The sequence below is a fragment of the Tupaia chinensis genome, unplaced genomic scaffold, assembly GCF_000334495.1.
Source record: "Tupaia chinensis unplaced genomic scaffold, TupChi_1.0 Scaffold000317_1, whole genome shotgun sequence".
Taxonomy (NCBI): Eukaryota; Metazoa; Chordata; class Mammalia; order Scandentia; family Tupaiidae; genus Tupaia; species Tupaia belangeri.
Genome location: NW_006159810.1, coordinates 1,037,780 through 1,062,689, shown reverse-complemented (window position 1 = coordinate 1,062,689; position 24,910 = coordinate 1,037,780). Strand labels below are relative to the sequence as shown.

General features: G+C 41.7%; 1 protein-coding gene across 1 annotated transcript in view; it reads right to left on the bottom strand.

The window, feature by feature from the left end:
• The window catches only part of CRIM1 (cysteine rich transmembrane BMP regulator 1), a 218,335-nt gene that overhangs the window by 175,599 nt on the left and 17,826 nt on the right, over positions 1-24,910 (bottom strand). Inside the window, exons 5-6 of the mRNA XM_006151377.1 lie at positions 8,349-8,439; positions 7,328-7,554 (exon numbers count right to left, since the gene is read on the bottom strand). Of these exons, the coding sequence (XP_006151439.1) occupies positions 7,328-7,554; positions 8,349-8,439 (318 nt within the window). The remainder of the gene's footprint in view (positions 1-7,327; positions 7,555-8,348; positions 8,440-24,910) is intronic.

The window sequence follows — 24,910 nt, the reverse complement described above, 5'->3', positions numbered from 1 at the left end:
AGGAATGCTACTTACTGAGTCTGTGAATACCTCCAACATTATTTAAGTGACAATGGCTCTAACTGGATGTCAGATATCATTTACCTCCCAAAGAACTCTAAATGTCCTCCCTAAATCTGTTCCTCCCTCTAGTCAAGGGCACCACAATTTGCTTTAATCCAAATCCACACAATTTGGATTTCTTTCCCTCACCACTTACATCAACAAGTCCTGTTAATTCTATTTCTGGTTCTCTTACCTGAACCTCTAGTTGCAGACTCACTTCCTGTTCTTAGGTCTCCCTGGTCCCCAACCATATTCGTTCTCTACATTCTAGACTCTTTCATTTCCCCCTTGATTTTTCCATTAGATATCTCAAAAATAGCAAATAAATTCAGTATCTACCTTGTCTAATTTCCTGTATTTTAGGACGTGAATATGGAAGGTTTGACTTTTTCACCACAATCATGTTGTAAAACGCAAATCAAAAAACGCCTTTGTTCACAACCCTTGAACAGCTTTCCTGTGTCCTGATCACAAAACTCCATCCACCTCACTGTAACCTACAAGTCCTCAGGCAACTGGGAATAACCCCTTTCTCTTTCCTTCACTACAGTCTGGTCCCAGGTATCTTTTTGCTTTCCCTTGCAATTTCTTCAACACATTAAGCTTGTTTTCAACTTACAGCTTTTGCAGTTGCTGTTCCCTGTGCACAGAATCTTCTCTTCTTGGATCAGGACAAGATTAAGTCCTTTTGGCATTCAGATTCCAGTTCAAACGCCTTTCCTTCCTAGAAGAGTTCTTTGACATTCTTATTTAAAACAATTTCCACAGTAATTGTCTATCTAGCAACCTGTGGTAATTGTTTTTCTCTGCTCTGATCACATTGTATCTTTTCTTGTTCATTTATGTATTTATTGTCGTCCCTTTCCCTCTGTACGAGCTCCTGAGAATCATATCCCCAGCAACTACATTGGTGAACAGACACGTAACACTAGTGTGTACCTGACATTTGCTAAATACTTGCTGGGTGAAATGAATAGATGAATGTTGTCCTGTTTGTTTCACATCCTTCACTGGACATGGCATGCTTTCATATTTCTGATTCTCTCTTTCATCTACTATGACCACTTTGAATTACGATTTAAAAAAAGCCATAAACCAGGCCAACAGGCAATATGGTGGTGAAGGCACTGGACTCCCACATAGCTGACCATGGTTTGAGTCCCAGACCTGGCAACTTGCTTTCTCACTTTCCCTCGCTCTCTGTCCCTCTCTGGTGAGCATGTGTGTCCTATAGCAAAATTAAAACAAATAATAATAAATAAATTGAATTAAATAATTTTTAAAGCCATAAACCCCAAGCTTTGAATTATATGCAAACATAAAAGTCTAACTTATTCATTAAATGACTGTATCTTTAGTGTCACCTAGAACTATAATTACTAAGCCCAGAGTGGTCCCTCCAGAACACTCTTGCAGTAACTGCAAGGCTGGTGGTCATCTTGCCAGCCTGCAACCCTCCTGTGACCCATACTGTATCAATTCCACTTCTGTAGTGCTTAGTACAGCATTTACCAAACCACACTTGAATGGGTAGTATGGTCTAGAAATATACTTTGTTAAGATGAAGGTGGATTGGGGCTGGCAGGTGGTGTGGTGGTTAAGTGGCTGGACTCCCCACATGGCTGACCGTGGTTCGAGTCCCAGACCTGGCAGCTTGCATTCTCACTTTCCTTCTCTCTCTCTCTCTCTCTCTGTTCAACTTCAATAAAATAAAAAAATAAAATAATGACAATGAATAAAGTGAAAAAAGAAAAAAAGATGAAAGTAGATGACTTGCCAGTCATTCCCATTATCAGGCTTCTTAACTGGAAAATGCAGATTATGCTGACAAACTATGTTATACAAAGCCATGCCTGACTGCTGTTTAACATCCCATTTCCTCTAAATTTGTGACAAGCTGATTTTTATGATAAAGTGTTCATGTATTTTAGGAAAGAAAATAGTGGATAAAATCCAGGACTAATTCCTTCCCTTTTACACAACTATAAGTAAAACAAGAACGTTTTAATGCCCAGAAATTGCTAGTATTCTCCATAAACCTAGAAATACAATGCTGAAATGCCCTGCAATAAATTCTACACATTTTAATGTTATAGATGCTTAGATTTAGTTTTCAGCATCTCCTCCAAAAATACAGAAATGGGGACCCAGGTTATTTCACTATTCTTAGTCAAGAATACTATTCTTCTTATCCTGTCACCAGGACTGCACATCTTAATACTATAAACTGCTCCAAAGAATAGTCCCCCAAAGAAGGCTTTAACTAGAACTCACTATTCACCTTCCCTTACGAGACAGAACCACGTCTAAATTTGCAAAGTCATCCTTCATCACTGGACTCTTACTCCTCCTTGGCCGCCCCCAATCCTCTTCTGTGCCTTCTAGAACTCATAGTCTGTCATCAACAGAATCCCCTCTGCTCCCATTCTCCTCTCCAGATGTTCCCCTCTCCTTGTTGATCTGACCAAAACCTGCGTAGACCTATCTTTTTCCCCTTAAATCCTCTCAAATGAGGATGACTTTATCTCCGACATTCTGTAAGTCCTGGGAGAGGGGTAGATATCCTCTTCGTTTTCACTGCCACTTTCAGATCACTCTGTCTTTTCCCCTTTTAAAAGCAGAACCTCGTTCTAGCCAGGGTGGTAGACTGGGAGGTACAGGTTTGGTTCCTGAGCCCACCTGAGCACACTAAGCCCAGTTGTGCAAGCTTGTAATCCTGGCTCAATGAAGCTGCAACAGGAGGGTCAAGATACAGCAGGACGGTCAGAAAATCTCTCTGTCTCTAGCACTTGCACACACACACACACACACACACACACCCTTTTCTCCTTCATGAGGGAAAACCGAACTAAAACAATTTTTAAAAATAAAATCTGTTCACTCAAAGCATCAGCAATCAGATTATACCATCAGCAACATGTAGTTGAATTTCTCCACAGAACTATGGCTCAGTTTTTCTTCCACACTATTTTTCACTGTGGACACCTTCGTCTCCCGCAGAGGCAATCCAGCTGACTCAGTTATCTGACCTCTTACCTCCAGTGACCTTACACTTTACCCCTTCCTCAGCCAACGACATCCATGGCCAGGCTTAACCCTCAGTACAACCAATAAAAATCTTCACCTCGCATATCCACTCTCCAATTTCCTACTCACGTGTAGTCATTCTTCAACCTCACAAGGACTCCCCTCCACTAACCGTGTCACTTAGTTTTTGTCTTATTCCCAGTATAGGTTACATGGTCGACTGCTGTAAGTAATCTCCTGTAGGACCCTTAGTCCTCGTGCCCCTAATTTTCTTCATTTCTACCATATTTTGTCTGAAAAAGTCCCAGTGCTGGTTCTCTCTATCCACACCATACCTGCACCAGAGATAGAGAAAAACATACACCCAGGGCTGGCTTCTGCAACTGTGTAACCACCAACTTCCAGTAAGCAGTGACACCAGAAGGATGGCCCTACATTTCCCTTATTAATGTACTCACTCTATTTTTTTTTTCAATGCCAGAGGCACACGCATGAGAAAGAGAGAAGCACTCCCCCATACACACACACACACACACACACACACACACACACACAACAAAGTCTGATCACACTGCAATCTCTTTTCCTCCAATTCCACATTCAGTCAAGATCCTGAGCACATGTCTGTAGCTGACATGTTTTTCAAGACCCTGGGGCCAGGACTCAAACTCTGGTTGCCAGCTTCCTCCACAGCAGAATGGCTGCCAACCCCCATTCTCTCTCTCTCTCTCGCTCTTTTTTTTTTTTTTTTAAGAACTTTTTGCAATAGGGTGCATGCACTTGCTGGAGAGACAGAGAGACAGAGAGAAATCACTCTCCCAGGGGGATGCCACACTGCAATCCCTTCTCCTCCATTCTCCTCTTGGCGTTTTGGGCGCACATGCATACACAGCATTTTAAGCCACAGGTCTGGGACTCAAACCACGATCGACATAGCCATTATGCCATCTGCTGGTCCCCTTCCTCTCTTTGGAGATGTTCATTTTCCCTTTTCTTTCCCTCTTCAATTTCCCATATCCCTTCCTCCACCTCAGGGTCCAAGGATGACCTTGTTTTATACGCCTCTAAGAAACAGAAACAATTTTGCTCATCCCACTTCTCAAAGACCCTGCTGCTGCAATCATCGGCTTTCTTACATTACCGGCTTCCCCCTCTGGACTAGATCATTCTCATCATCCTTCAGACATGCTGTAGTAGCGCCCTTATATTTTTAAAGTCCCCTCTGACCCAACATCCCTCTAAGATAACCACCCCATTTTTCAGTTCTATTTTATCACAAAACGTCTCAAAAGAGTTTTCCTATTTCAATTACTTGCACTATCATCCCACCATTTCAGGTCAGAAATCCTGAATCATCTTTGTGCCTTTTCTCCTCTCCCTTTTTGCTGTGTATCCATCTCCTCCTGGCTGTCTCCCCCGTGACCACAAACGCCAGGTCTCCGGTGGCACCACATCTAAATAACTGAAACAGCTCTCCAGCAGGCGTCCTGCTAGCAGTTCCCCCTCTGTTAATCCATTCTGCATGCCCACACGGCCTCACTCGGCCTAACACCAGTTTCACCATGCTCTGCTTCTCTCTGCTCATGAATCTCCGATGATTTCTGATAGCTCATATGACCAGGTTTAAGCACCTGCACGACGCTGAAGACATTTGTAATCTGGCTCCACCCTGCTGCCCCATCTTGATTTCCTGTGAGGATGACCTCTCTCCACAAAACCCTGCTCTCTTAGGCCAGTTTCCCAGGCGTCTCACATGGAAGCCCTGTAGATTGCTCACTTCTACTCTTTGGTGCATGCTGTTCTTACACCTGAAATTCATCATCATCCAAATTCTAAACTGTTCAGTTTCTACTCTCTGTGATGCTGTAACACACAATTCCAGGTCATCCTTTCTTGGCTCCCTAAACTCTTAAGAGCATTCCAAGTCTCCATTGCTATGAAGGACGTACCTATTTCTAAGGAGGACAGCATCACTAATTCTTTCATACACAATATATATCTAAATAGAATAGGGATTTTTCCCTTTAAAATTGTTTTCCAGGAAAGGGAAATCCCTTAATTCTGACTTCTTACAAGATCTCACATATTGCAGGATGCTTTATTTGAAATCAAAGCACTATCTGCAGAAGTTAGTTTACTCTTAGATGACCTCAACCACTTCTACGTTTAAACTACACAGAGGCTTTCTGATAAAATATGCTTAAAACAAAATCAAGCAATTTAATTAGATGTAATTATTAATTATTTCTGTGAGAATGCTTTTAAAATTGTACGTGAGGATCTCGTGAACAACCTTCTTAGAATCACTTTTAAAAAGCAATATAGTTAGGGGGCCAGCAGGTTGTATGATGGTTAAGATGCTGGCCTCCTACACGGTTGATCAGGGTTCAAGTCGTGGACCTGGCGGCTCGAAAATCACGCCATGTCCATATGCCCCAAATCCCAGGAAGAAGATGGAGGAGAAGGGATTGCAATGCAGCCATCTTCCCTGGGGGATGATTTCTCACTTTCCCTCTCACTTTCTCCCTGGCAAGCAAATGCATCTTATGGCAAAAACAAAGTTAATCTCCACGTTGCAAAGATCATAAACATACACCTAACTAATTAAAAATGAAACTTTCTAATTTTATGTGAATAGATACCAAACTGTGGGACGAAACTTCCTGTGACAGCATCACACTCAGAGTCACGGTTTGCTGAATGTTAAACACCTGAGAAGGTGATGAGAGAGTATACTGATGAACAGGGTATTCAATGACGTGGAAGATGGCCCAAATCAAGACAACAGCCACCACAGTGAGGGCTGTGAAATGTGTGAAGAGAACAGCTTGCTTAAATAGAAGAACAGCAAGAAGTCGTAATTCTCAGTTGCTGTGTTGCTTTATACTGTGTGATTTTAAATATGAGTCACTAAATTAATAAAGTATTTAAACAGACATGTGGACACATCCTCTGTACCCCCAGATGTCTAGTATACAGAAATTGACAAATTACTCATTTAGGCAGACTACGGGGTGGGGACAGAGATGAGCAAAGGGCAGCCAGACAATACAATAGAAACACGTTAGGTAAGTGTGTTGTCCAAAAGGATGATGTGATTGGGAGAATTCTTGTCACGGTTAGTCTTAGACCTCTTACTCATCAATTGTGAAGAATCAAGTTTCCCAATATTCAATTCAAGGAGTGGACTAAATGTTATCTAAGATCTAAGACCCTCTGCAGTTCTAAACTATTATTTCTACTGTCTTCTACTATAGTCTCTTTGAATGATTCAGTGGCATTGGCAAATTCAGAAAGAAATGTTTTTATAGGCTATGGCAAATATTAATGTTAGTCTTTATTATTACCATTTGATATACCTTGGAAACAACACATTTTGGAAACTTCAGTCCTGTTTACCTGCCCTTAAAAGCTTCGTTTTTGGACAAGTCCTTGGTATTCCAAACTACATTACCAACCTTTCCACCTTAGAATATCATTGCTTTAGCGATAAAAGGCATATTATCTAGAAGAAACGCGGACTAGGAGGGAGTTCGATGTTGGTCATGAGCAGGGCTAAGACCCAGGCCTAGGCCTTCATCCTAGTTAATCTGGGTTGTGAACCACAGCGCTAAGTTCTAGGGATTCATATTTTCAAGTTCTTCATCTTCCCTACAGGTTGTGTGTATGAATGTACAAAAGTCATAGGCCATATTAACATAATTTTCTTGTTACTTTAATGTGATTTCTGACTTTTCTCCAGAGGTGAAGTGCCTAATGGTCCATCCACACCTATGTGATTCTTGCCTGCTGGCTACACCAAGCTAAGCCTTTGACTGTCACTGCACAACTCTCCCACCTCTCCTAAATAGATACTCTTTCTTGCCAGATGAGCTGCCTTGCTAATTACAGGCTCTCCTCACGAGCACCATCCAAGGGTAAATCAAGCGGAATGGACCTGGTGACAACAGATGCTGATTTCGAGCACATCACTTGTGAAATCATCCATTATGCAGAGGTGACCTAGGCAGGCTGGTGCAAACGGCTCTGTTCACAGAACCACAGCATTCCCATTGCATGGCTTACACACACACACACACACACCATTACATTAGCGCCTGCTCAACTTCATGCACCTTATCTGGGACTATAGAAGTGACCAATCTCTGTAAACTTTAAAAAATATTTTATCTTTTGAAGCTCAAATACTATCACTGCTCAGGGTTATACAATGCTAGGGTTTACAACTGGATGGCTAACAAACATTAATGCTTACCTTCAATCCTCTTTAAAGCTGAAAGACACATATCCTTCCTTGGAAACTCAAAAGGATTGTTGCAGGTTCGAATGGTGTCACATTCACATTTCCCATTGATTATATTGCAGCCAGAGATAAGGTTCTCATTGCATGGTTCAAAACCAAGCAGCTGGTCATCATCCCAGTTCTCATCTGTAAAATAATTAATAACCACATAATGTTTGCACGCAGCTTCATTCAAAAGCCTGTTTGAGAGCAAAAATGCACATGGATGTCAAGATTAACATCCAATTTTGACACTTGAATTTGTGAAAGGCAGTTTGGCTGACATTTTACAAATGAAAAAAAACAAATCTTACTTCACCCTAATAACTGAGAAGACTGAAAAACAGACATACATGTGAACACTAAACAGCTACACACACACACACACACACACACACACACACACAGTGTTGTCAAAACCATTACTTTATTCCAACAATTGAGATTCCTTTAAAATTTTTTTAAAATTTGAACAGATTCCTGGATCATGTTAAATAAAGTGGTAGGAGTCACATTTATCAATCTACAACACGACTCAAAAAATAGTTGTTTTTTTTTTTAACCCGACCAGTAGAGACCAGCTTCGAGTTTAAAACAGCTCTTCGGCTTCATACATCAAGGCAGCTAATAAACATTAAGAATCAGACACCACTCAAAGAGTCCAGAATAACATCCAACAGAGCAGAATCCTCCAGTGCCTTTTGGGATCATCACCACCATCCAAGAAAGAAATGACAACAAAACTGAGAGCTACCGCCCGGCAAGAGGCTGAGCTCACTAATTCTGAAGCTGAGACCAAATCAGATCCTGCTCACAGGACAAGCCAGCCACTCAAATAAAGTAGATCTTTAAACCAGCATTCATGGGACCCAGTTCAGGGAAATGTAACATACACAACAGAACCACAGGCAGGCTCACTCTTAATAATATCCCTCACAGTTTAAAAAAACAATTTCTCCAAAAATCCCTGGGGCATTATATGGGTTCCCCCCACCTCCCCTTACTGTTATCTTTAGTAGATGCTTTATCACTCCTGAACTGGGTACTGATGCTCAAGTGGTAAACATGTTTCTGATAACTGTTATCTGGAGAGAATTTTTTAAAGTGCTTGAATTTAGAACACCTTAAACATGTCCCTTACACTAACGCCAGAACAAATGCCATCTTAAGAATGTGTTTCCAAGCCAGCTTGTGGTGTGCTGTTTAAGGCAGCTAGATTCTGGCTAGCCGTAGGCTCCAGTCATGGACCTAGGGGCTTGAAAAACATGCTGTGTGCATGTGCATGCATGCCCAAAATCCTGAAGGGAGGAAGAAATGGAGCAGGGAATGTGGCATGACCATTCCTTATGGAGAGGTGCTTAGGTGCTTTCTCACTTTCTCTGGTGAGAACATGCACCCTCCAGCAAAATTAGGAAAAAAGAAAAAAAAAAGATTATTTCCATAGACAACAGTGTAACAAATGGTTATGATTTTCATAAGACTAATTTTTACTCTGATGTCCTTACTCAGGGCAGAAGTTAGGCAAAAGGCTGGTTTCCTCCACTGACATAAATACTTCTCTAGACAAGGGGTCTTTAGAGTATCATTTACAGTATAACAAGTTTGAAAAGGGAGAAAAGAAAATCTCCTATGTTTTGATTTCAGGAAATCAGTCTCACTCATTTGACCAATGCCTCAGCTCTTAGTAAAATGATTATCTTTTGGATTGAAGTTCTAGCAAAAAACTCAGTTCATCTGTTTTAAAATGTTTTCCTACTTAGCTTATATTTGGTCCTTAGAAATAACATGTCTACAACATACATACACACAAGTACGTTCCTATCATCGAGGCAATAGTGAAATTACTCAAGTACTCTGAAAAAATAAAAAACAGAAAAAAAATACTATATTGGAAACAGCATCATTTCTTTAAAGTGAGGCTCACATTTTAAATACACTTCACACTTAGCAGCATCACGGATCACAACTAGCCTCTTTCCCAGTCCTGCTCTAAGATCTCAACCTCATCACCTGGCTGGCAGCAACAGCCCTTCCAAGGAGCCCCCCTCGGAACCCATTTGCTTTCACTGCCAAATGCTCTTCTCTGCCGCCCCACAGGAAGACCATTTTTTATGAATGTGGGATCAGAACTAAAAGGCGACTGCCCTGGATGATCTCCCTGGCTCAGTGCTGTTTGTTGCCCACCCCCTTCCCCCTCAGCAAAAGCTTTCTGGCATCAGCTACAAGACTGGGCTATTCTCTCAAAAAAAATGCCCCAGCCTCCATGTCCAGTCAGGAAGCAACTCTGACTCTGAAGCCAACATATCTTCCATGCTTTTATTGTCTTTTTTGAGAGGAAATCCTTTTAATTCTCTGTCCCCTCCTAGTCAGTACTTTTTCTTCTTGGCAAACGGCTGCCCCAGCAACCACTCCTTGACAGGATCAAGTACGACATGCTCCTGAGACCAAAGCTTTCATGGTTTTCTGTAGCACACATACTGCTTTACAATAACTTAATAGAAAATTAACGGGGATTGAAAGCACAAATTTATGAGGTGTGATGATAGAAGTCAATCTGGGCAAAGCTGAACAGCGCTTACTTGCAGTATTTAGCAAATTCTATGTTTTCAAATCTCATGTTCTAAGTAAACCCATTATTAGTCCAAGGATCGAGTTTCTGATTCTCTGACATAGTTCTTGTTTTTTTTCTTGGACTGGTCAGAAAAAGTTAAAAAGAAGGGTACTGCCCTGCATTTATATCAAAGAGCTTTTTATTTTTGATACTCTGTATGTGACAAAGCACAATCTAGACTAAAAGGTCAAGACAACTGAAGTACCTCTGCAAATATTTTTAATTGTGCAACTACTGCATAGTACCAAACCAGGATGTTAAATAAGTTATTTTTTCTAAAAAATAAAATAATTTTATGAACTTAAATTCATGCATATTCAAATATGTCCAAATCTGTGAGTACTACGAAGAGCCAGGTACATCCAGCTGGTAACCTGACATCTCCCCTTGGACGTTTGAGGACATCTTGAAACATAATGTGTTTCCTTGAGACAGCCACTGACTTTGGTATGCAGCAAATTTACTTTCTATGTTCTTTTGATTTCATCCTAGCATTAGTAAGGTGTGTAATGGAGGGGTGAAAGTCAATGCAATTAATAACTTGTACTGCTTTGAGATCAAGGGCATTCTTAGGGGAAACTAATTTTTTTGTTTTATTATTTTGTTTATTTAATATTACTTCCTTTATTTACTGCAAGTGTATGGCAATGAATACAATGACTTTGTAGCACAGTTTGGGGCCATATCCTCTATTCAGACTAAGACTCCGGTAGGTATATGCACCACTGTGTTTGCATCACGAATGCAAAGTTGACACAGAGGGCAAAAAAGCAAATGAAATTTTATCACAGAAACACAAAATACCTTTTCAAGTACCACCTGAAAAGGTCTTAGGGTCCCTCAGGGTGCTGCTGCCCTCACTCTGGTTACTCTTATGCTAAAGAATATGTCCTACTGGTATACCCATGTTAAGGTAGCCCAGAATCCAGGTCTGAGAAATAACAAAGGACACTGGGTGCAGAAACTGTGTTCTACATGGGATTTTCCACAACACATTTATGATGTGGTAAAAGTAGGAGCAAATTTTATCAGTTAAAGCCAAAGTCTAGCAATGTAAGATGAAGGCCTTAGATGAGGCTGCTAATCTTGTTGAAATTCCATCGTTTAGTGTGAAAAATGACTGCTCTAATGGCTGATATTTCCACTGGAATAGTATTCAGCCATTAAAAAAAAAAAGATCCTGACATTTGATAGAAAGTGGATGAATATGATTTATTGCTGAGTGAAGCAAGTCAGGTTATGAAAGAGAGAGACTGTATGTCTCCACTTAACAGATGCCAACTGTCCGCACTCTATGGTAGAGACTGAAAGATTGGAGGGTGTAAGAGCACTGAAAATAGTTAGGGACACTGGAGATAGTATAGAAGGAGGGTGGGAGAGGGGAAAAGTGTAGGGGAGAAAATTAGGGAGAAAAATAGAGAAGATATTGTGGGACACAGAAATGATATATTACCTGTTGATGATAATGTGAATAGTATTCTCAACCGGACTGGTCTGAGGTGTATTATATGTTGGGTAAATTCTCTCTACAAGCTAAATGATGTATAGCAATATATAATAATAATAATAATAATAATAAAAAGAAAAAGGAAAAAAAAAAACCATTCCTGGATCTTATGTTTAACTCTGTTCAAACCGGTATCCACTAAATGAATATCTTCAATGGCCTGTGCCCTGAAAGGAAGCAGAAATGAGCTCCAGAGTGTGTAGGGCTATAAGGATGCTGGTAGGGGTCAGGTGCGAATGCCAGGGGTGGTTAATCCGTGTGGGTATTTTTACTTGGATTCTTATGGCTTACATTTATCCTCTATACACAACTCCATAGGTATTAAATGACCATTTCTAATAGCTCTCTTATTTTTAAGGCAGTGAGTGATTTTGCAGGATGTGAGTGGTCCTTTTTTTTTTTTTTCTTTTTCTAAGATTCAACATGCAAACATGTGGTACCAAAACAAAAACACACATATTTCTAATAGCCATGTTCACTCTTATTCTGGATGTGGATTTTCAGTTTCACAAATATAATACATTTTAAATGCAAAGGCTAGTTAGAAAGAAGTTTCCATCCTGAGGATAGGGAAGGGGCCAGAGGAGAGGATATACAGGAAGAGGCCTCTGGCAGGATGCACAGAGATACAGCCAGCTCCAGACCTCAGAAGAGGCCCAGGAACCTGGCCCCTCTGCCCAGCAGCTCCAGGAACCTGCTTTGGAAACGTTAGCCTGACTGGCCCAGGATTCAACCTCTTCTACCCTTCAAAATATCTTTCCATCTGCTTGCTGCTGTCTGAAATTCCACTAACATGGAATAAAACATCACAGGTGTGATGGCACTGACTGGACACAGTACTATACTAATTTTATGTGCAAACTTAAGAATACTTACTATATGTGCTAATCTGAGCTCTCTGCCTTCTCTCCTGAAGTTGGAAATTGTCTGTGTACACAATGCCTTACCTTTTCTCCCTTGTATCTGCTCTGGTTAATGGAGTTTACTCCAAACCAAGAGATAGCTACACCCATTATGTAGCGATCCACTTACCAGAAAAATGCTATAGCAGGTTTTGAAAAGCAAGGAACAAATTCATGGTACATACTCAGAAGCTCACAGTAATGGAATTCTGTTAGCATAGGAGAGGCTTCTGGGAATATATATCAAATTAATTCTCCAGCTGTTCACATATCCCTGTGGCTACAGTAAGATGCAAATAGCTAATACCGGCATCTCTTTCCATGCCAGCCTAGAAACTCCAGTGTAATGTAAAATTGCTGCTCTTCAGTCCCCCAGCTCTCAGCTGGCTGTTATCAGGCATTCAGTTCTGCTCGAGGAGGAATCTAATGCAGTGAGCTCTCATTCTCTCTGCTTTGAGCTTAAGGTTGATGTTCCAAAGGCTGGTGCTTCCCTCTCCCTCTCTTCCTTGTGCTATAATCAGGCGAAAGCAGAAAGGGCACATTTATGGTTATCAGCAGAAATAATTTATTTTCCAAAAATTGGTTGTACCAGCAGTTTTACAAAGTGAAACTATTTAGGCATATGTAACTATATACTAGAGTGGACAAAGTCTGAATTGCTAAAACAATGGAAACCCTAAAATATGCACATAAATGTATTTGTTGAAGACTAAATCCTAACCTGATGTAAAACGCCACGTACAGTCATGGTTTTGCTGCATAATGATATTTTGGGTCAACAGTGAATTGCATTTATGATGATGGTCCCATAAAATTATTAATAGGCTACACCACGTGTATAATATATCAGAGTGTACAATAGAGGTGTATGGCAGAGTATACCATCTACTTTGTGTAGTAAGTACAGTCTACAAGGTTCACGCACCAAAACTGCCTAATGATGCATTTCTCAGGACATATCCCTGTTGTTAAGCCATGCATGACTATATATAACAAAAACCAGAATGCTCATTTGTACTATGTACAGATGAGAATTCATCGAAAAACAAGCAGTGCTGACCCAATTTACTAAATCAATTTACTGTGAAACAGTTACGAATGATAAGCATATGTTCCATCTGTACTTTTCACCAGACACTTGCGCAATACAATTAACAGAGGGCCAGACGTGAACTATAGAATATAAATGCATTCATTCGTTCATTTACCCTTTCTTTCAATCACTCATTTCTCCAACAGGCACTGGTATCTAATATGCACCAAAAATGGAGCTAAGAGTTAAGGACTTGAGATGGTGGGGAAAAGGATTTTACAGCACATCACCACCCTCCTAACCAAAATCATACCAAAAATGTGAATAAAATATTCCTAGGACTCCTGAAACAAAGAAAAGGTTAAGTTAGGGAAGAATCATTTTCTCCCTGACAGTAGGAAGGACAATTTCCTTTCTGACAATAGGGGAAGACAAGAAAAGTTTGAGAGAAGAAAAGCAGCAGAAGCACGGATTCTGTGAAACACGGAAAGAGGAGGAGCCGATAGATTGGGGCTGTCTGACACAACACTCCTACTTCACAATTCTGCCTAAACTAGGACTCTCTTAAACGGCACATGCCAGCCCAAATGTGGTGGTATAATGGAGGGGGCCCTGGCCCTGCGAACACGACCTCAGCTCTGTTGCTGGCTCACAGGGAGACCCTGAACATTTAGCGCTAAGATCCGATTTTTTAATTATTAAAAGGAGGTCCAGTTAGACTTTATCCTGACTGTGACATCTGTGCTGAAATCCTACGATGCTTCTGATGGACTGGGAACAGCGCCAGAGAGTCACATTCCTATGGTGGTCATTTTTTTTTAAAGGTTTAAGATAATTATTTATTTAATTTTACTTATATTATTATTTTAATTCGACCAGAGGTAGAGGTAGAGGTAGAGGTAGAGGGAGAGGGAGAGGGAGAGGGAGAGGGAGAGGGAGAGAGAGAGAGAGAGAGAGAGAGAGAGAAAGCTGCCGGGTCTGGGACTAGAACTGTGGTCTGTCATATAGGAATCTAGCACCTTAATAAACCTGCCGGCCCTAGTGGTCATAATTTAAATTTAAAATAGCTTCCCATCATCAGATCAGTTTGAGGTTTTGCAAATGCAGTCACCCCGCAAAGTAAATGAAGCCAAGGGTGTGTTTCATATGGCAAATACCACTTTCCAGGGCTTTCTTGAACTTCCACTCCTGCGGGATTCACTAGCTGAGGTTTCAATAAATCTTCTGATTTACTGAAACAAGGTTGGCCATGAATTGACAACTGCTGAAGCACTCTTTCATTTGAACATTGTCTGTACTTTTGATGGAGTTACAAGTTTCCATAATAAAAGGTTTATTTTTATTTCTAATGGAAGGGTTTATAGGAAAATGTTTAAATACTTAAAAATGAAGAGCAATGGAAGCAACACATGTCAACATTGATAGGACACTTCTAAGATGGTGTTTAGAAGGAGATCTCACAGGACACAAGGAAGCCAAAACAAGAAGGCTGGCCCTAGAGCCTAATGGTTAAGGGAGCTGGATCCCATATGGCCAACCACAGTTCAAATCCTGACACTGGTGTCTTGACTGTCATATGTGCATATGTGCATGTGTGGCCCAAGTACTAACGAGACAGAGAAATGAAGGCATTGCAGAGTGACTATGCTACTGGAGGGTGCTCCCTCCCTCTCCACCTCTGTGGTCAGTGTGTGTACCTTCTGGCACGTAGGGTAGGGAAGGAAAAAAAACCCCAAAAACTAATGAGTTAGGCAGCCAACTGAAAAAATTGTTAAAACAGCAATCAAACAAGTCCAAAAAAAAAAAAAGGACAGAAATAATGTATGGAGAAAGTAAAACTGAAATGGGTAACAAGAACCAAACATCAGTTTTTCAAAAAGATTATAAAGACATCTCCTAAATGGCTTATGATTAAGGAAAGCCATTATATTAAAGCATGTTAGCTCATCTAGGTACTTTGATATCTAAATATATTTTTCAATCAGTCTCTCATTAGTGGTTTTACCAGGAAGTTATTTGAATTACACATTAAATGAATATATTTCTGACATTTTTTTTTGAAGTAACCAAGACAGGTTTTTGAATGCCCAATTATATTTTTTCCTGGCTACAATCAATGTGACTGCATTATGCAGCACAGAACTGAATGTCCTTATACTTCCTTTGCTTTGAGAGTGAATTCCAGTATTTTTAAAAGAAAAATGCAGGTCTTCGCCCCTGACGCACTGTACAGTGCCAGACTGGCCTTCGATTCAGGTATGTGCCATTGGTAAGCAATGCACCTGCTTCTGAGCTTGAATACCCATTAAAACATGTAACTCCATGTTTATCCAGCTTCAAAGAATATCAGTTTTCAGTTATTGGACATACTGCTGCTTAAAAATTAATAAATCTTGGCTGAGAGAAAAATGATCATGGAGAGTCTATTTTCTATTTCATCTCTTCAAGGTACTATGAAAGTCATCCCTGGATTGAGCCACATCATTAACCATCCCTATCCACCTGGGTTGTGGTGTTCTGTCCTCCGGTGGAGGTGTTTCAATGTAAGTTACACTTGGTGAAGGGAGTTACGAGAACAGTCCCAACAAACTGCTTAAGGACAGGAGGTTGCAAAGCAATGTTCTATAAAATAAAGTCCAATATCTATTCCTTGACATGGAACACAAAGGCTGTTTAAGTTTGATCCCAGCCCGCTTCTTTGACCTTCTCTCTTCCACATCTCCTGGCTCCTCCCACAAATTCTTAGTGACTCTGAATGACCCCTGCTGTTTCATGACTTCATGACAGGGCATAAGCCATTGAGTCTGCTAGAAAGTGTCTTTTCACCTGCTTTAAAAACTCTTCTTCAGTCCAAAATGCTTTCTCCAGGTGTCATCTACTACGCAGGGACTGAATTTAAGTACTATTTTCTCTGTAGGACATCTATTATACATCTATGCAAGTTACTTCACTTATGGGGGCCAGCAAGTGTTATGGTAGTTAAGATGCTAGACGCCCCACATGGGCAATCGCAGTTCCAGTCCCTGATGTGGTGGCTTGAAAATTATGCTAGGTAGGTGTAGGGGTGTGTGTGTGTGTACATCCAAAATCTTGAGAAGAGAATGGAAGAGAAGGGACTGTCGTGTGGCCATCCCCCCTGGAAAGTGAGTTCTCAATTTCCCTGTCTCTCTCTACCACTGGTGAGCACATGTGCCATATGACAAAAAAAAAAAAAATTAATGAAATAAAAATTTATTTCACTCAGGCAGTATAATGAAATTGCTCACCTAATGTCCTCTAAGAGAGAATGAGTTCTTGAAGCTAAGGATCTAGTTTTACTCTTCATTGAGCTATTCTAGGGTTTAGCAGACAGCAAAATAAACATCAGTGGAGGGGATGTATAGGGATGGGGAGAAAGATGGCAAAAGGGCTTGCATCTAAGCAATGCGATGTGAAACTTTAAGTGCAAAAGTTTTCCTGGAAACTGAGTTTGATGTTAGAAGAAGAAAGCCAATTATTTAGAAATAACTGAGAAGTATTTTTGGATTTCAGTCTTCTTACCTATAAATTATTAGTACTCACTCCAGTTTTCTGTTGACCCCAACAGAAACTTAGTATTAACCAACCTGGTCACATACCAATATGTACGACATGTTAGATATGTAAATGAATATAAAATGTCCCAACCATATTAGGTAAATGAATAATAAACTTTTATCTCTCTTTCTGCCACTTCTGCACATAATTAGAAAATGACACAAGTTAATATTTCCTTCCAAAAATGTACTTACAGACATGAATAATGCACAATACCATTTTATAAATATTAATGTGTGTGCTAACCTGAAATCTGTTAGTCAAATAACCAAGAGAAAAACAGACTAGGTATAGGGATTCCACTCATTCAAAAGCGCTTACTACTACAGTGAAATGTGCTAGGAAAGTTAAAAAAAAAAAAATACAAACAAACCCGGTGCTCTGAAACAAACTCTCAGGAGGACATAAAATTTTCATCATATTAGCTGAACAGTTAGCTCAGATAACCAAGCACATTTCACCCCTCGAGACCAATCTTCTGATAACAGCTAACATTCACTGAGCACTTTCTATGTGCCAGAGACTCAGGAAAGCAGCCGGGAAGTTCCATACAGACTACCATTCAGCAGGGGGCACAAGGCACTGGAAACAGGGCAACATTTTAAGTTCAGGTGAATCAGGAGATCCAAGCCTCAGGGGAAAGGGCTGGAACACCTCTGATTTCCATCTCTCTCTGGTGAAGTCCATCTCTGTAAATAGGGCCTAGAGACCCACTTTCACAAGAGGGACAGGTGGAGGTCTCTCTCTGACACCTTGGAGCCATGGTGCTGCAGGGGCATCTCTGGAATTAGCAGAGCAGGAAAAAACCAACAATGCTAAATATCATCTCAACTATTCCATCATCTAGTAACTAGGGTTTCTTTGTTAGGGCACACGATGTCTTCATATAGAGCAATGCTCCTGAGAAGCAAAGAATGATTTTCAGAAGGTGTAATGATCTGTAAGTAGCATGAAAGAAATCTTTTTAAGATCATGACTTTGTGAAATCAGTGAGCAGTCACTTTGTAAGGAATGTTTTTACAATCCAGCTTGGGCACTGGTATGCACTTCACCTTAATACTCTATCTGAATTCTTCAAAATAAATCATGTGGAAGATGACAAGTGAGTGATGATAACACAACAATTATATTACTAACTGATCTCACGTTAACTCTAGTACTGCTGTATTAAAAAAAAGTCTTCCTGGAACCAGCAGTTGGCATAATGGCTGTGTCACTGGACTCCCATGTAGTCGACCACAGTTCGCATTCCGGACCCGGTGGCTTAAAACTCACGCCGGGCACGTGTGCGTGCGTGCTCAAGATCCTGAGAGGAGAATGGAGGAGAAGGGATTGCGGCATGGCCATCCCCTCTGGGGGGTGATTTCTCGCTTTCTGTCTCTCTGTCTGGCGAGCGCTCGCGCCCTATCACAAAAACCTCTCAAAAAAAACTTCCCTAAATACCTTGCCCCAAGGTCCAAACCTTTATTTTTGTTTTGCTGAAGCAAGTTCCCCTCTATGTTTTATCTTACTTATTCCTACATGCACCAAGAATCTCCTGTTTGGTTCAGACAACAAAGCAGAGTTTGCCAGCCACAGTCAATGACACGTGCATGGTATACAACTTACTATTGTTACCCAGCTCTTCCTAAGTGAAAGCTTGATGTATACATCCAGATCTTTTTTGTCCTAATGTGTCATTAAGATCCACATGGCTACTGTGTATTTGTGTGGGCAGCAGAGCTACTAATTAGAAATGAGAACAGGAGAGACAATGGTGGCCTATTAATAACCTCAGCAATTCAGGGCCTGCCTGATATATTGATTTTAAAGGCATCAAGTCCTTGAAATTCATCCTAAAACTCTCCAGAAAGAAGCGAATGTAGATTAGGGGACAATGAAAAGCAGGACTTGCCTTAGGGTATGTCAAGAAATGAGTATGAATGTCTTGGGAGGACTGTGACTTACATAGCAATGAATAATTGAATCTTGAAGGATCATGTGAAATAGACCACACAAATAGGAGAACCAAAGAAAATTCTAAATCTCGGGGCCAGAGATGATGTAGTGGTTGGGATGCTGGACTCTCACATGTCTGACTGTGTTTCGAGTCCCAGAGCTGGAAGCTTGCTTTCTCACTTTCCCTCGCTTGCTCTGTGTCTGTCTCTGTTCAAATTAAATAACAATGATGAGTAAACTTAAACCATTCTTTAAAAAACAATTCTAAATCTCAAGATTATATTTGAAAAATATATCCATACATTTTTCACAAAACTGGAGTTTTCTTTATGTAGTAGCCTAAGCTCTAAGCCTAACAGCTGTAAAGCTCTAAGTCACTGAATCTTCAACTGGGTGGTCTCAGTGATTAAAGCACACACAGTAACAAAACACCTGCAATGTTCTCTCCAGCCACAAGGTCATGTCTGAACCTTACACAGATAGATATAAATGTGTGGTTGGTCCTGACTGACCTCCAGTTACTTCCCACTGTGCAGCCAGCATCCTGAACCTCCCAGGTCAGTGCAGATTGGGGCCTGGTGCTTGTCCCCCTCCTCCACCCCCCGAGGAGTGTGTACATGGTGCACTCCCTCGCTCCTTAAGGTCTGTGACCAGCTTGGCTTCCCCGGAAGACACTCTTTGACCATCCTATTTGAAACTGTCACGTTGACGGCACCAGCTGCAGTCCCTGTCCCCTTTCTCTACCTCGCTTTTCTACACAGCACTTATCTCCTCTGGCAGGCTGGATGTTTTACTCACTAATTCTCTCTCTCACTACCAGAAAGCTCCAGGTTGGAAAGGATTTTGTCTGTGTTGTTCACTGCCATACCTCTGTACTTGGAACAGGGCCCAGCACACAGTAGGGCCTCTACTCTCTGCCTTCTCATTTCCAAGAGCCTCTCCTGATTCTGTTTTCTCTCCGCAGCAATGTTCTTTCTCCTCTTAGCCACCTGAGAAAGCTGCTCTCTGGCTGTGTCCAGCTTCAATGTCTTTTCTTCAAAGTTTGATTCTCTCCCACCTACACCTTTCCCTTTCAGCCTAACCCCTCACACTTCGCTCAACAGCATGGCAGCTGTTCATTTATAGCTGGGCTCTGAGCTTGGGGGTAGGGGGGCAGAAACTGCCTTCCTCATTTCTATAACCACTTGCTCCATTCTGAGCACACAATGGGCCCTATACCCACTTGCTGAACAGCATCAATGAGTGGTAACCCTCAGCAGGTGACCACTCTATGTGGTAACATCATCACATAGGGTGCCAGGTGGGGGTGTAATGGTAACACATCTGGACCCACATGAGAAAGTTCCTGGGTTCTCATCCTGAGTCCTCTCCAAATGCACTGGATTTCACCTATTTGCCCATCATCTGGGTCAGCAGAGACTGGGGGGAACAAGGCATGGGGACCCTGTTGGAGGTCCTGTCATCTTCTCTCTTTCTCTTCCTCTCTCTCTCACAAAGGAAGTAAACTTGGAAAAACAGATATCACATGGGAAAAAGTCAGCAGCTTTAAAAATACTCCATAGCGGGGCCAGCAGGTGGTGTGCTGGTTGAGGTACTAGACTCCCACATGGCTGACTATGGTTCTAGTCCTGGACCTGGTGGCTAGCTGTCTCACTTTCCTTCTCTTGCTCTCTCTCTCTGATCAATTTAAAATAAATAATTCTTTTTTGGGGGGGGAGAGATTTTCGCTATAGGGCGCGTGCTCTCGCCAGACAGAGAGAGACATAGACACAGAAAGCGAGAAATCACCCCCCAGGGGGGATGGTCACGCTGCAATCCCTTCTCCACCATTCTTCTCTTGGGATCTTGGGCATGCACGCACATGCGCCCGGCGTGAGTTTTAAGCCACCGGGTCCGGGATGTGAACCACGGTCGACTACGTGGGAGTCCAGCGACATAGTCATTACGCTAACTGCTGGTCCGTCCCCCCCCAGAATATTTTTTTAAAGAATTATTATCAGGAACCAGCAGTTAGCGTAATGGCTATATCGCTGGACTCCCACGTAGTCGACCGTGGTTCACATCCCGGACCCGGTGGCTTAAAACTCACGCCGGGCGCATGTGCGTGCATGCCCAAGATCCCAAGAGAAGAATGGTGGAGAAGGGATTGCAGCGTGACCATCCCCCCTGGGGGGTGATTTCTCACTTTCTGTCTCTCTGACTCTGTCTGTCTGGCGAGCGCACGCGCCCTGTAGCAATAAACCTCTTCAAAAAAAAAAAAAAAAAATCCTGGGGGCAGCAGGTGGTATGGTGATCAAGGTGCTAGATTTCCACATGGCCAACCATGGCTCAAGTCCTGTATTTGGTAGCTTGCTTTCTCACACACTCTCTCTCTCTCTCTGGTCAAATTGAAGAAGAAAAAACAACAACAACAACAAAATAATTATTATTAAAGATAATTCTGGAGGTATCTCAGATTCAGGCTTAATTTCTTCACTATTTATGCATTCATATTTAATTTTTGAAATGTTTGAGATGTTAAAAGAAACACTTTATAGTAATTCAGCTTTCCAGGGATTAAAAAGCAGGTAAATTTTAGGTATTTTAAAATTTAGTAATATGGGGGCCAGCAGGTGGCATGGTGGTTAGGGGTTCTGGACTCCCACATGGCTGACTGCAGTTCGAGTCCTGGGTCTGGAGGCTTTCTTTCTCACTTTCTCTCACTTTCTCTCTCTCTGGTCAAATTTAAATAAATTAAAGAAAGAAAGTTAAATAGTTCTTTTTAAAAATTTAACACTTAGAAAAGAAAAAAGTATAAAGAAGTATCAAAGAAAAAAGTATAAAGAAGAAGTATATATATTTCTACATCTCAAACTACTGGGTTAGGGGCCAGCAGGTGGTATGGTGATTAAGGTGCTGGACTCCCACCTGGTTCAAGTTCTGGATCTGGTGGCTTGTTTTCTCACTATCCCTCTCTGGTCAAATTAAAAATAATAATAATAACTAAAATAGTTCTTAAAAAACCTTTTGGGTCATTGGAAAAGTCATGACACATTTTTGCATAGAAAAATATGTCATGGCCTTTCCAACGACCCCACAGAACACATGCATGTATAAACACAGAATAACTGATTTACTTCCAAAAGGAAATGTTAATAAAACACATGCAACTCAGTCTTTTTCCCACATGCTAAAGCAAGATGTATTCCCATATGCCGTACAGTAGGTGGATTTTTCAAGATTATGATTTTGCAATCTGATCCTATTTAGAGTTGGTCCTTGTGGTGTAATAGGATTCATAGGAAATTTGTTTAAATGATAAAATTCACAATTTGTGGAACTACATCTACATTAACTCCTACCTAGAAGGTTAAAAATTACCACCTAACTATTTTATTGGTGTAATACATGTTTAAGAACTAAAAGCTGTAGGATGTAAAAATGCAGAAAATTCCCAAAGGATTCTCTGATCAAATCCATATCCTATTTGATAATAATGATCACTAATGTTCCAAGGACTAAAATACAGAGATACAGATTGCCTTAAATGTACATACGAGCCTTGAAGCAATCTTTCATATAATTCCATGGTTTGGAACTTCCAGATGTATAAAAGACGGGCAAGTTCTCAGGGTAGACTAGAAGACCCTTGAGTGGGAAGACATCAAGTACCCCACTGCTGTGTTGACTGCAGCATCTCACTGGGCCTCACCTGGGGGCTTTCAGTATCAATTAGGTAGAAGAAGGGGGTGCCACATACCTGCTTTATGGCCCAATGAACTCGTCTAATAACCAAAACATGTCTATTTAGTACTAGGGCCAATAATCCTAGGACTTTCTACAATGCCCTGTGAGACAAGAGGAAAGGGGATTAGCAACTCTGCTTCAGAAAGGATGTGCCATGACCACACAGAATGGTCAAGACTCTTGTTGGAGACAACCCTGGACATAGGAACAGTTCACTTACTCAGCAAAGAGAAGTTTCTGATGCAAAGGAAATCCCATTCCTTTAGGTAAGGCAGCAGCTAGGAGGCCTTCCCTTTAAACAGGTGTTTCAGAAACAGACTCAGCCTATAGTTTCTATTCCTTTCCCAGGAGAATGGAATTTAACTTTAAATATCCCCAAGGGAAACTGGCTTGCCATCCTGGCAAACCTCACTGCAGTTTGGCAACACAGTTGCACGAGGGATGGCCTGAAGCAGTTCCAAACCCTTGCTCTATATCCTGGTTCTGCAAAAGACTTTAATAGGGAGGGCATCCAGGAAACAAAGTTCCCTTATCCTGGAGAAGGACAAGGAGCTGGGGGAACATCACCACCCTGAGTCTTGACTTCAGGTTGTGTGGAAACCTCTTAAGGGAGGTGACTGATGCAAATGCGCTCAAGGGGTGTGTATGTGTGTGGGGAGGGAGGAGTTTACCAGTGACAGAAAGGGCAGGTGAGCGAGTATCAATTAGCCTCACTCTTGAATGTGCACCTATCTCCTTCACTTACCCAGGACTCTCTCTGCCGGGACTGAGCCTGTTAAAGATGCCTGGGGTCTTTAGGTAGGATCTGCTTTCCATTTTTAATTTTTGCCCGAAGGCATGCAGTTGGCTAGAAGCAGGGAAAGTGAGAAAGCACTTTCCATGGGGGATGGCCACAATACAATCCCTTCTCCTCCATCTCTCTCTCCTTTCAGGATTTTGGGCACATATGCACACACGTGTGCGCACACACACACACACTCACTCACTCATGCACATGCCTGGTGTGTTTTTCAAGCTGCTGGGTCTAGGACTTCCTTTGCACATTTGGTAATGTGGGATCCAGCCTCCTTAACCACTATTCCATGGGTCAGCTTGGGGTCTACTTTACTTTAAATGAAAAGGTGGTAGAAGCTTCTCTAGGAGGACTTTCCTACCTCTCAATGGATTTATTTGTATTTGGTTTTTAAAGTGAGAAACAGGTCTAATCCATACAGTGAGTGACAGGACATTTTTTTCCCCTTTATCCCTTGCTGTCACCATCTCCGACTATAATTTCCTCTGCACCTGGTCTGCTCCTACCTTCTTCCTCCCTCCAACTGACTTTCTTGGGCTCAGCTCTGCCAGACACCCCCTGGCCTGGGGACACCTGCCTATTCCCTGTCTGCCTGCCCAGCACCTGTCCACGTGGGAGTCTCCTGGGCTGCCTGGGCAGTCACACTGCCCAGCACTTCCTTTCCCTCCATCCCACCAAAAGGCCACGGGGCACTCCTTCCCTCCCGGGTCTTCCTGTTTCCCAGGACAGGTCCATCGAGGACACTCAACTGCCAGGGGTCAGAGTGCTACATTCCAGTGGCTTCACAGCACCATGGGGAGGGCTCTAGATTCCTGCTTGGGAGGGTGAGGGTGGGGATAGGGAGGAGGGCAGGGAGGGAAAAGTTCAACAGAGGCTGCTCCAGCCCACAGTGCTCTGTGTTCTAGGACAGTCATGTGTGGTGGTGGCAGGGGAGCAACAAGGCCCCAAGAGCTCCCTCCAGAGATGGCAAGGAGAATCATCTCAACTCTCCAGGTTCAGAAGGAAAAAGACGTCCTAACTGCAGACAAGGTAGAAGTTTTAAAAGTTTTTGCAATGTTCAAGAGAATACAGTGAATTTTTATGGGCCTCAGTGCCTTAACAAGTAAGTAAAACGAGGGGGGCTGGCCTGCAGATGTTTTTCTGAAGGAATTTCCAGCTCCATAATACTGTGCTTCCTGGTGGAGTAATAGTTTTCTGACCCCAGGATTTTTTTTTTTTTTTGCTAATGAATAGAATGTAACTTTCACCCAGAAGGCAACCAAACTTTTATTTTTAACCATCCCGAAGTAAAATTCTTGCAATATTGAACTTCTTTGCCTCTAAAGACTCACGTGTCTTCTGGATTTCTTGGTGTCTATCTTTTTATCTGTGTCCTTGTTTGAACTCAAACCTACAGGCCCTGGCCTCTCAAGGACCTCCCAAGGCTCATAAATCAGGCTCTAGGGCATGCATCCTACAAGATCACCCACT